Source organism: Pyrus communis, chromosome 15 (assembly GCF_041283825.1).
Source record: "Pyrus communis isolate YQ-2024b chromosome 15, ASM4128382v1, whole genome shotgun sequence".
NCBI lineage: Eukaryota > Viridiplantae > Streptophyta > Magnoliopsida > Rosales > Rosaceae > Pyrus > Pyrus communis.
Genome location: NC_142579.1, coordinates 774,300 through 786,670, shown reverse-complemented (window position 1 = coordinate 786,670; position 12,371 = coordinate 774,300). Strand labels below are relative to the sequence as shown.

Genomic DNA, 12,371 nt, shown 5'->3' with positions numbered 1-12,371 from the left:
AGTTTAGAGATACCTTAAAGATCATAAGACATAGAAAGGGAGAGACTGGAGTGAGCGGGAGGAAACATCAAGACAATCATATATGAGTTCTAAAACAGAAATTACGGGTTCGAAGGTCCTACATGGACATTCACAGCTCACACTCCCAAACTAAAATAGCAAAATTCTACAAACCGTTCAAAAAGTTCAAGAACGAACCACAACTGAATTACTTTTCCTAAAGTAAAGGCAGCATAAGCCCCGAATTTTGGGTGAAGAACAGATACAACACACAGAATGCATTGCTAAAACATGGACAACTGCGCCGGTTATAATTCAAAAATAATAAAAAGATATCTCTACGTTATAAATACTTGGCTCCAACCTGCCTAGTATCTGATTTCCCCTACAAGTAAACGGGATCATCATGGAACTCATGAAATGATCGCACGTAAAGCTTACCACTGTGCTGGTAAGTGGCAAATCACCTGTAAGATAAACAGATTTGCCCGAAATCTTGTAATATCAAATTTTTCTAAAAGCAGATCAACATGAAAATCAAACAATGACAAAAAGAAAACAAGTATCTTTGAAACATTAGAAACGATACCACTATCTAGATCCAGATGACTAAGTTCTCAATATTTTTTGTATTGAGAAAGACAGCCTGACCCCGCAAATTGTATTGCCGTCATTTTCATATAACCTCGACAATGAACCCTTCAAAAGGTAACTAATTGAATGCAGATGGCACTAATGGCTTACTAGACTTACCGTTGGCTTAAATTATATCAAGATTCAGACAACTTACTAAGACTTTGATGTCAATCAAGCAGGTGAATTCAAAATCAAGGTCATTTATACACACTGACTGTGAACCTCAGCGTTCCATATGAAATAGTATCCTTTCTTTAGCTCAAATATGGTATGATATCATACCCAAAAACAAAACGAAATATAAAAGGATAAGATTACATTTGAAGATATGATTACAAATGTCACAATTGACAGAAATTATCTAACCTCAACCCCAGACACCAAACTTCCATTTTGGTTAGGAGAGAGTTTTTCAAATACAAAATCCATTCAACCCTGCAAAAACAAAGAAGAAAATTCCCTCATTAGGAAATAATTCATCAACCAATAATCATATAGATAGAACTAACCATATGGAGAAATACCATAAACCGACTGACTTTCCAAACTGAACCAGGATACAGTAAGCGATGGATATCTCAAGGATTTGATAAATACTCGCAATTTTTTTCTTTGGTCAAAATGCTCGCAAAAATTTTGGTAGATCATCTACATAAATTAGAGTATGATCAAGATTCAAAACACAAGTAAAAAGGAAAATGATACTCAAAAAACCATCAGAGTCTAGATTTCTAAATGAAAACAACGGAAGATTAGAAACTGATATTATCTCACTTTATATTGATCCATATAGGCTTCTGTACACAAAGTGGTCTTTCCCTTTTACAATACACTATTAATAACTCTTACTCTTCCCTAAACACATCTTTAGAATTCCCACCATACCGTTGGTGTTCCTATAAAAGATTGATGTCAATTTTGATATCTTTAAGAGCATCTCCAATGGAAGATGCAAAATGTTTTGGGGGGTGTGCATTTTACAGTTCTTGTTGGCCAGAAAGCCCTCCAATTGGTGAATTTTAAGGGGTTGTAAAATAATACCCATCTTGCTGGAAATTGTAAGTACAAATGTAAATTTGCATCTCTCAATTAAAATGCTCTAAGTAGTTTCTTAGTATTCTGACACCCTACTAATTAAAGAGTAGAAAATCTAAAACAATTTTCAAAAGAAGGAAATAATAGTTTGCACGTTGAAAAGAAGAAGAAAAAAAGGCTTGGAGGCACACCTTGAATGTAAACGAACAGTACATCAATCCCGAAGACCGAGTTCGAGCTCAAGCTCATCGTCCTCTTCAAACAACTTCAAAAGGCGAGCATACTGTTCGTCTCGTTTCTTCTTTTGCCATAGCTTGAAAAGGAAAAAGGAGAACAACGCAACTACTACAAGTCCAAGGAATATGATGACCAATGTAGACCCAGTGTGGCTGGAAGTAGAACGACTCTCAGATTTTTTACCATCTTTGGAACTAGATGAATCATCAGAAAAGCCTGAACGAAAAGGACCAAAAGTTAATAGATCTTATCGTGGTAACATGAGAAAAAAATTAATCATATACATATCACATTATCAAGAAGCATCACATCTCATTCCTTCATCTGTTCATCTAATCCCCTCATGGCACATAAAGGCGCGTTCTATGAGAAGCAAGGATCTAGTCTATCGTAAGGTCTAATTTCAAGACTTAAAGTACTAGAACTTCAATTAAATCATGCGATGCTTAAGGGATGCTTCACCGCCAAGAATCTTAAAACATAATTAATTTGCAGCTACCAAAGCAAGTACTCAAACTTGAGAGTGAGATGTTGCAAAATATGTACATTTTCTCTTTTGTTCATTTTCCAAAGGTTCTAACCCACACTACACTCAACCACAGATTTCCGCTACGATTACATTCGAAAATCCAGCTACGATACTTGGATTCCATAAAAACAGATAACCCAGATACACAATCCACTTCAAAGTTGGCAACAAGAAAGTATACATAACAAGACAATGTTGCAAAAAGAAAACCAAAATTCGGATTTTTTTTTCTTAATCTCAAATTTCAAATTTAAACATAAGCATTTCCTTTTGCGGGGAAACAAAATCAGGACAAGATTAAACAAACAATGACTAACTTGGGTTTGGTTAAGGTAGGTTTTTAGCTAATTAACAACAGAAAAAACACAAACTTGGAACTTTCTTTTTCTCAGAAACCAAACAAGTGATTTGAAACGGACCCAGAAAGCAACAAACAGAGATAATTCAATTACCAAATATACTAGCAAAATAATCCAATAAAATAAAGTAAAATTCGTTTGCTTTGTGATATACAAAACAAATATATATATATATATATATATATATATATATATATATATATATCAACATAATTGATGCATAATGATTTTGAAATTGAACCTGGAAAGAATTGCAGAGAAATTGAAGCGAATAATAGAAACAAAGTCGGCGATCTGCAACCAGAAAATTCACTCATCTCTCCAAAACTCTGCGTCTCTGAAACTTTCGCTCTCTCAAAGTTTGGAGAGATCGCTCCCCTTTGACCAACCACGCTTTTTGTGTTTTTTCCTTCTTTTTTTTTTTTATTTTATTTTTTTAAATTTGAATAACAACAAAAATGTTGTTTTCTTTCCGTATGATCCACGTATTTTCCATATTACTAGTTGCACAATGTTCGATTCTTTTTTATCTTGACTTGAAGTCTATCTCTAGTTGTGAAATGATTCGAACTGGTTATTTTAGGTCATATTTTGAAAATAATTTACGCGAAAATTTATTTTAATTCATAATTATATAACGGTTATTCAAGAGGATAAAGAACAATTTTTGATTTGGTTGATTATTTTATATAGTTGATCTTTTACAAATTAGACTGTTGCAGTGTAAAAATTAAAGTAAAAAACTATAAATGATGGTCATTGTGAGAAGGTTGTTTGTATTCTCCTCTAGTTTGTTTACATGGTAGAAATGGAGTTTTGATTCCAATTGTACAAAAAGATCTTGTAAGACAAATACTCAACACGGTCTATAGATCATAGATATGCTATTAAATCACGAAGCACAAGAACAAATTTGCAGTGCAAGGACAAGAAGAAAACATACCAGCAGAATTCGATGTAGAAGAAGAAGCCAATGCAGCTTTGGAACTATTAACCTTCTCCTCTTTAGCAAAACACAATTGCTTTCTAAATAATAGGTCTCTGGAACGAGATAAACAAAGATATTGTAAGAGCAGTGACTAATGTTCATATATATACACACACCTATATGTATCGAATGTCCCCAACTGATTCTCCTATTATAATTAGTATAGGAGACAATCTACCAAACGATATTAGCACAAGAAAGAACTTACAAAATCTGGATTACCCTATAATAATCCTACAAGGAATACAAGACCAAATCCTTATACGAGTTCTATTCTTAAACTTATTAACACAGAGTTTCAATCCAAACAAAAGTTGAATTAACTCTCATAAACATATTAAGACTTCTTTATGGCAATTTGAGACAACAAGGATTATTACCAAACTGTATGAATCACACTCATACTCCAACAAATCCTACATAGAACGAGGACATGTTGAAAACTTAGAAGGTGAGGATCACTCAATTGATGTAGTAATACATATAACGACACAATAATTTATTTTAGATGATCAGTAAGAGTGAGGCTGCAATGTTTATGAGTTAGATCTCTCATTTAACGGTTGTTCAATCAAGGCCTATAAGTGGTGGGTTATTTAATACTCTAAAATATCGTTTATTTTTCATATCAACAATGTGTTAAGTTTTGTATTCAAATAATATTATTATTCCAACCCAAAAGAGGTACAGACCACAACTCTTCTGCAAAAAACATGTCCAAAGCTTTTTTAGGGCAGGTTCACACTTCCCCTCTCCTTTGTTTTCATCCTTCTCCCGTCTCCAATTTTACTCTCTGAAGTAGATATGTATCCATGGCTCTCGGACGTGTGCTGGGAAGTAGCAGTAAATACATTCATATGGAAGACTTATCGGAAGCCATGGAAGATGCGTTTCCACACCCATAAATTCTAAGAAATAGGTAGTAATGAGAAATGGAATCTCTCAGTGAGATTATTTATGGACTCTAACTCTCTATGGACTCACAGTTTAACGTTAATTTTGGGACAACATTTAGAATTTATATGATATTTATAATATATAAACCACCAATATTAATGATTCAGAATAAGGTATTTTGTTTTTTAGTCTTTTGTCCCACATTTCTTTTTTCTCTTTCCCTCCTAACCGCTATATAATGAGGCTTTGGAGAAAGGAGAAAACACACCAAGAAGAACAATTTGTCTTTAGCTCTAGAGAGGAAAGAAAGCTCTCATTCTCTCCCTTCTCAGTAATCTTTTTTCTTTTATAGTGTAGCATCTAGGGTATCATCTTGCCCTAGAATTAGGAGGCTACTAATTTACGATGGTTTGATCCTTGTGTTTATAGGCAGTCTAGTTGGGTTAGATGCAACTAAATCCTCTTTTTGGCAACGTTCGATGTTCATGCAACGGTTCGTAGGAATGAGATTGCGATCTGGAATTCATTAATTTCACAAGAAATGATCCTAACTGAATTCCTTTATATTATTTGCATATATTTCCAATAAATATTGTGTAAAAACATAGGTAGCAGATTCCCACTTTTGAGAAAGATGTCATTTTTTTTAACAAACAATAGTATTTTCACTTAGGGGGTGGGGGAGTAGGTTAAGCCTCACAATGGACTAGTAATAATGTGGTACAAATTCGTCTTTGATGAGAATTGAACCTAAGAACTCTGAATGAAAAGAAATACTAATATACTGAGTATTCAGTGGCGAGAGAGGATATTTTGGTTAAAAGTACTCTAAAGTAGCTAAGGTAACAAGTGGATTTTCACTTTCTTTTATTATCAGAATTGCTAGCTAATCGGTAATCTTTTTTTGGATTTAATCTCTTTTTTTGCATTTAATCTAATTTTAGACATGAGGATGGCAAACAAGAGTTCGTCAACTTTATTGAGCATATGCGTCCAGTTGTTCGACACCAAAAATCCAGTAACATAATTATTAGTGTAATTTAAAAACTAATTAGTAATTCATAATATCTTTTTAACATAAAATTAATCATTATTAATCATGATGCCAATTTAGGTGATTGTTGGTCAGTAACATCACCCAGTGCTTCCAAGTTGTGTATCATTTGAACACCAGAATTTGGATTTTAATCCCCACAACATCATGTGGGTTGTGTCCCAAAGGTTCTTGCGCGCCCAATGAAGAGGATCTTAACCTACGACTATATGCACTTACTGTACATGAAGAATCATGACGTTGTATTGGAAAGCAACGGGCCTTACGTGGACAACCCAATCAACGTAAGAACTAGCTAAACACCTTTAAATTCAAATATTTATTAATATGCTAATTAAATTTTTTAAACATTTTTCATTTCTCCTTTCATAGACATGTCTTAAAAATTCGGATTGTAATTACAGGATACTAAGGGCCCAACACAAAATTATTCAAAAACTCAGTACATCCACTCCAATAATTAGAGGACTTGCCATACAGCCTAACCTGCATACCTAAAATCGAATTAGTGCATAGCAAGTCCTCAAATTATTGAGGTCAGTGTACTGAGTTTTTAAATTATTTCGTGTTGGGCCCTTAGTATCCCGTAATCTCCAAATCGGATTTTTAAGCCATGTCTTTGAAAGTAGAATTGAAAAAGGTTCAATAATTTAATTAGCATATTTGTAAATATTTGAATTTGAAGGTGTTTGATTACTTCTTACGTTGATTGGGTTGTCCATATAAGGCCAATCGCTTTCCAATACAACGTCATGATTATTCATGTACAGTAGTGCGTCCAATATATGGTTGGACGGTAGGTCAAGGTCCTCTTCTTTAGGCGCGGATCATGATTAATAAATAAATAATTTTATGTTAAAATAATATTATGATTACTGATTAGTTTCTAAATTGCACTAATAATTATATTACTTACTGGCTTCTTGGTGTCAAACAAATGGATGCATATGCTCAATGCGGTTGATGAACTCTGGCTGAGTTTGGGTGTCATTCCATGATATAGAATGAGTGATTGCTCTAGTACTAGTAAATTTTGTATCCAAGTAGTTTATGTGCCATTAGCTAGCTCTTAGCTCTATGTATTATTTTGGTCACTCTAGCTGGAGTTGGAGCAAAAACTGAATTGCTTCCCGTTTCAATGTTTTTTTTGAATACGAGTGAAGTGAACTTCTTGTGGAGTAGGGAAGGGTCTGATGTTGTAGTCATTGGGAGTGGTATCGGCGGATTGACTTGGGCGGGGCTTTTAGCCAGGTTACTTGTTCCGGGGATTGATGTCTTTGAAGTGAATTATATGTATTTAATGTCTTAACATTCGAACGAACATTTATGCTGCAGTTTATACGTGCGAAAAAATCTGTTGCAGCAATGCATCTATGTGGGACAATCTATTACCTAAGGAAGCTGTTCCAAAGTCATTTCAGGACAGGACGAAGACCGACCCCCCAAAGTGAATCGTTCCTACATCTTCATTGGGGATTTGATGCAAAGGTGAGTGATCCGATCGAAATTCTATCCATATAAAGATCTCAAAGTACGTACAAATCTATATATTCTGCGTATAAAGAGCTCAAAGTAATTGCATACATATGCTTTACCTACGTTTCTTACCATTCGATCCATATATTCTTCAGCTGTTGAGTACAAATCTGCATCTAAAGAGAATAAATTTACTAACAGAAGTACAATCCAATAGCAAACTCACGGCTGCGTTCTTATTCGTCGAATTCAAAGAAGACAGAAGAAAAGATAGTAGATAGTGCAGCCCTATTGAAATTCTTATTCAATGTTTATGTTTCATAACTTGTACTCCAGGTAATGCGGAGAGCCATGGAGCGTGCGGTTGGTCCTGGCTTTGGCCATGAGAAATGCGAGGTGAAGTTATTCGGATCTCCATTGACGCACCAGAGGTTTCTTCAAAGGAACCGAGGACCGTCTGGACCAGCAATAGAAGCCTGTAAAGACTCATTCCCGGGGCATTCAACTTCCACCCCTTAATTTTATTGTTGTGGAGATTCTACATTTCCTGGCGTCGGAGTCCCTGCAGTTGCTGTTGAATTATGGCCAAATTATGGGGCATTTTTTTTATCCGGCCCATGTGAAAGCCATTTGTTGTGGCTAGGGTATATTGCAAGAAGCTGCTGCCCTTTTGGTTTTGAAGCAGAAAGAGAGGGAGAGATTAGAAGCTGCCGACAACCTCTATTTGCAAGAAGAGAAGAGAGCTGAGCTGCTGCCCCCATTTTGTTAGCAACCACCCATCAAAGTTGTAGTTGTTGCAATTGTTTTGAGCTTTGTATAGAGAGAAAATTAATCACTATAATTCTTTCTATATTTGTTTCTTTTGTTGTGCGAGTGCTATTGGGTGAAGCTCTGCTCCAAAATTATAATCACTTCAAAATTTCATCATTTCGTCACTTTTCGAGCAAAGCAGATTTCGCTTGACCTATAATCTAAACATAAAGAAAGTATCAACATTCTCCCCAAAAACATATATAAAATCCAATTAAGAATAGGGTGAAATATACTATAGTTTAAGAATGACTCATCAGCAGTGGTTTAGTCTTCTAACTTCTATCTAATTTGTTAACAGATGTCATACAAATAAAGAGTTAACCAAAAGAGAGAACTCACTCTTTCCATACAAGATACTGATGGAGGGAAAACAAAATCGAGACCTTAAATAAGTGAGAACTCTTAACCAACTAACTTGCAAGTCTTTTACAAATTCTCATACTTCAATATATAGAAAAACATGAAAACTGACCTTATCGAATCAATTTGGCGTCCATGTTAGTAAAAATCCTCCACCAAGTGCCCCAAAAACAGTAGCTAACTTGATAGTTTGACGGACAAAGGGACGGACGGTGTAACAATTCTAATGGTTATTTTATCAAAATTTGCTCCCCACCCCACACCATGAGCGGGATTTTAACTTTTCTGACAAAGAGATTTGGTATCATACTCGGCATATTATCGCGGTCCTCAATAGTTTGTGGCCTTTGAGCAAACCGATCCAATGACTAGATCCCATGATCCCGTCGTTTAGATTAAAATTGAATGGTAGGTAACGAAATCAAATCACAATAAAAATGAGCATTAGATGTCGCTATCACAAGGAATTTTATGTCTAAACCATTCTCCAAAATTAAATTGCAACAACATGGATTATAAGTTATACTTGGTCACTCACAGAAAGAAACCCTAACAAAAAAAGATCAGACCGACCAAAAACACACCCCTTTCCGGTGAAGGAATTTAGACATTTTCACTTGAAGCACTTGGCGTCCAAAAGAGCCTCTCCCTCGAACGGCTCCTGGTCTTCGATCATCTGGTTGACACGCTCCTTTTGGTTTTCATCTGAAATGTCAACCTTTGTCCAGCTGTAGAGCTCCATGTCGTAGCACTCATCCATCACGAATTTGGGAATTTCTTGCCCACGGAAGAGCCACAGCCCCTTCACCTTGAATGGTGCCTCTGAGCCAATCACAAGCATCTTCCCAAAGGCATACTTGCGGGCCAGATCCATCCGCTGAAGGAATCCACCCACCTTGTTCAGTGTCACAAAGGAAACTGTATTCTCATCATTGTACTTGTACTCACAGAACCAAAGAGAGTATCCTTCAGGGTCGTACATGTCCCAGAATCCTGCAATAAACAAAGGCGTATGCATCAATTTACAGTTATCAAACTCAACTGGTATTTTTGACTTCCTACATTCCAGAAAGACCAAGCATTGGGATAATTACCTTTAATAGCAACCTCTCGGAAGTTGCTCTTTGTGTTAGAGTACAGTCTCTTCCAGTCATCCAAAACCATCTTACTTGGGGGAAGCAGATCAAGAGGATTCTTGGGTTTTGGCTTTGGAGCCTCTTCCACTTCCTCAGCAGCTTCTGCTTTGGGTTTTGCCGGCTCTTTTTTGGCTTCTTTCTTGGGCTCCTCCTTCACCTTGCCTTTAGCAGGCTGGGCAGGCTTCTTTGCAGATACAACTGGTTGAACTGAAACAGCCTGCTCGACATCACCCAGTACCTTTTTGAAGTTCGGTTGATTGACCAGGGTCCAGAAGTATCTTTCAACATGCGGAAACTCTGAAGTGAAGCTCTTAGTCATGACCTTAGTGAACCCCACGTACAAATTGCATACGACAACAATGTCAGCAAGGGTTACAGAATGCCCAACTAGGTATGTGTTCGAAGCAATATGGGTGTTCAAGGCACCTAGTGCTCTCTTCAATGCAGAAATTGCAGCTTCCTCAGCCTAATTAGAATATACAGAAAATGTTATAAAGACTCCAATGAACCATCGAGGTAGCTGGAAGGAACGAGGGAATCATAAACAACATAGATTGTGCACTGTAAACCAGGGAAAGAATAATATATTTCACTTTAGTCAAGTGTCACAACCAAATTCGTGTTGACCATTTCAACCAATGTATTTGACATGATTGTATATCTGACCATAACAACTAACAGGATCCGTTGTAACTAGCCTTAAAAAGAGTGCAACTGGTATTAAAAAAATTTATCATATTCCATTAATCTTCACAATGTGACGCTACTAACTAAACAAAATATATATCTAATCTTGTCTCTATGATAAATGATCGATTTCCATGGTTCCTAAAAGAATAAACAAAATAAGCACACTTTAAGCAATCAAATCGTAAAAAAAATGCTACCTAAATTGGGAATATAAAAAGACAAAGAATCAAGATTATGCAACTCACTGGAGGAAGGTACACGCCATATCCCAGTCTTGGATAGTACCACTTGCTTATGTTAGCATCAATCTCCATGCTTCCAAAATCAATCCATTGCTCGATATGGGCCTGAAGAATAACATACAATGGTAAGCATAACAAAAATCTTATTTCACCAGGACCAGGAAAAATGATGAAACAGAAAAGGGGAGGTGCACTTAAGCCTTTAGGTTTACACATGGAAAAATAACAGACGGATAAGAGTTTCTTACATAATCAATCAGAGAAGAACCATACAGAGGATTATCAGCTTTCAAGCGTGCAACTGAAGCAACACAAAAACATAGTTAACTTCCAATACAACAATAAAAATGCATAAATATAATTTGATAGTCTTACCATAGCGAGCAATAGCGTTACTCTCAAAAATGGGACCATCCGGTGTTACCAACAGCGGAACCTGAAATTATACATAGATTCTTTAATACATAAAATCAAATCAAAATTTCCTTAAGCATGTATATAATGAGAAAACAAAAGTCTACCTTCCCAATAGGGTTTAACTTCAAATATTCAGGAGTTTTGTTTGAGACACCCATCTCAAAGTTAGGTGCAAGTTCAACTTTCACACCAGTATACTCTGCAGCAATGAGCACCTTGTAACCATTTTTGTTTGTCTTCCCTGCGTGCAAAACCTGAAAAGTAAACAATACCAACCTTATTAGTAAACAAAGATACCAAAATTGATGCCAATAACATAATAGTCGAAACCAAATCACACCCACGAATCATATAAAAAAAACTTAAAACAGGTTTGAACATTCACTATGTTTGGATGACGAAAATAAACTTGGAATTTGGGTAAAAGTCAAAATTTATAAATTGACATGCACCAATTCCTTTGTTTGGATTCATAAACATCGAAATTTAGAATTTCTGCGTGGAAAAAAAACTTGGAATTTGCGACCTCCAATTCCCAAGTTTAAATTCCATATAAATAGGTGTCATTTCCCAATTTCTATGATTGAGAATCTAAGAGGCTAAAAATAACAAATTCTGTATTCAATTCCATTGTTTTTTTTAGGTTAACCAAATAAGAAAATTCACAAATTCTAGAAAATAAAATCCCGTCATTTCAATTACCATCATTTTAAAATTCCTTAGTAATCTTAAATTTCTTTATCCGAACATGATGTCAGTGAACTAAAGCAGAACAAATCCCTAAAAATTGCTGAAGTTCAAATGGGTTTTCTGGTATTTTATCAATAATATCAGGTCAACCCGAAAATCAAATCTAATTTCGAAAACAGATCAGTATAAGAACATCTAAAATTGAACTGTATCATCATCAACCAAATCTACACCCGCCATTGGTCAAACCAAACGCATACGATCACTGAATTACGAACTTTTGAGATGCAATTGAAACACAAATCGACAACTGTGAACGATGAGAAGAATTGGACTACAGTGCAATCGGAGACGAGAACTGAGATTGGAAGATCAGAAGAAACAAACTAAAACTCACCAGAGCCATGGCTGTTCCAGAAAAACGTTTCGCTCAGACTTTAGATCTGAAATATGCAAAGCCAATAAAAAACCCAAACTTTGTTATCAGCATTACAGTGGAAAAAAATTGGTAGATGCGAAGAGAAGAATTTTGACCTCAATTTTCTCGAGAAACAAACAGAAAGTGAGAGAGACCTGTGAGGCGGAGCGTTCTTCCGAGAGAGAAGTAAGGGAGCAAGAGACGATATACTGATATAGCTAGGGTTTTTGTTGCGACTGAAAAATGACTAAAGCGATTACGGGTCGGGTCATTTTTCACTTTAGGCTACATCCGGCCCATTTTCAGCCCTCCGTCTGGTTATTTTTAATCCATTTTATGCTCGGCCCAATCCCCACAGGAGTTGAATTGAAATTTTCGATTCCGCCATTAAACA

At 35.8% G+C, this 12,371-nt stretch overlaps 2 protein-coding genes and 1 long non-coding RNA gene across 4 annotated transcripts; 1 reads left to right on the top strand and 2 right to left on the bottom strand.

Annotated features, from left to right (window-relative positions):
- Nucleotides 1–796: 796 nt before the first annotated feature.
- LOC137713320 (uncharacterized) lies at nt 797–3,213 on the bottom strand. Its single transcript, XM_088685998.1, has 3 exons — nt 3,038–3,213; nt 1,863–2,124; nt 797–1,071 (listed from the first exon to the last, which is right to left on the bottom strand). Exons 1-2 carry the CDS (start codon nt 3,111–3,113, stop codon nt 1,886–1,888), a joined length of 315 nt encoding a protein of 104 aa, XP_088542124.1. The 5' UTR covers nt 3,114–3,213; the 3' UTR covers nt 797–1,071; nt 1,863–1,885.
- Nucleotides 3,214–6,649: 3,436 nt separating this feature from the next.
- On the top strand, nt 6,650–8,141 carry LOC148690325 (uncharacterized). Its single transcript, XR_015957094.1, has 2 exons — nt 6,650–7,223; nt 7,548–8,141. It is a non-coding gene; the product is annotated as an uncharacterized LOC148690325 (long non-coding RNA).
- A 656-nt stretch (nt 8,142–8,797) lies between these two features.
- On the bottom strand, nt 8,798–12,227 carry LOC137713327 (elongation factor 1-gamma). Of its 2 annotated transcripts, none has more exons than XM_068452612.2 (8): nt 12,133–12,227; nt 11,957–12,002; nt 10,974–11,123; nt 10,828–10,888; nt 10,701–10,753; nt 10,456–10,557; nt 9,479–9,986; nt 8,798–9,377 (listed from the first exon to the last, which is right to left on the bottom strand). In XM_068452612.2, exons 2-8 carry the CDS (start codon nt 11,963–11,965, stop codon nt 8,998–9,000), a joined length of 1,263 nt encoding a protein of 420 aa, XP_068308713.2. In that variant the 5' UTR covers nt 11,966–12,002; nt 12,133–12,227; the 3' UTR covers nt 8,798–8,997. The 2 variants fall into 2 exon arrangements, with proteins under 2 accessions (XP_068308713.2, XP_068308718.2); XM_068452617.2 differs by having other exon boundaries at nt 12,094–12,188.
- Between the last annotated feature and the right edge of the window lie 144 nt (nt 12,228–12,371).

Excerpts from the sequence above, each read along its gene's own strand:
- LOC137713320 (XM_088685998.1), bottom strand. The coding sequence starts at position 3,113 with ATGAGTGAATTTTCTGGTTGCAGATCGCCGACTTTGTTTCTATTATTC. Across the intron at positions 2,125-3,037 it reads TTCTCTGCAATTCTTTCCAG|GCTTTTCTGATGATTCATCT; the intron begins GTTCAATTTCAA and ends CTTTTCGTTCAG.
- LOC137713327 (XM_068452612.2), bottom strand. Across the intron at positions 10,754-10,827 it reads TAACGCTATTGCTCGCTATG|TTGCACGCTTGAAAGCTGAT; the intron begins GTAAGACTATCA and ends GTGTTGCTTCAG. Across the intron at positions 9,378-9,478 it reads CCGAGAGGTTGCTATTAAAG|GATTCTGGGACATGTACGAC; the intron begins GTAATTATCCCA and ends TGTTTATTGCAG.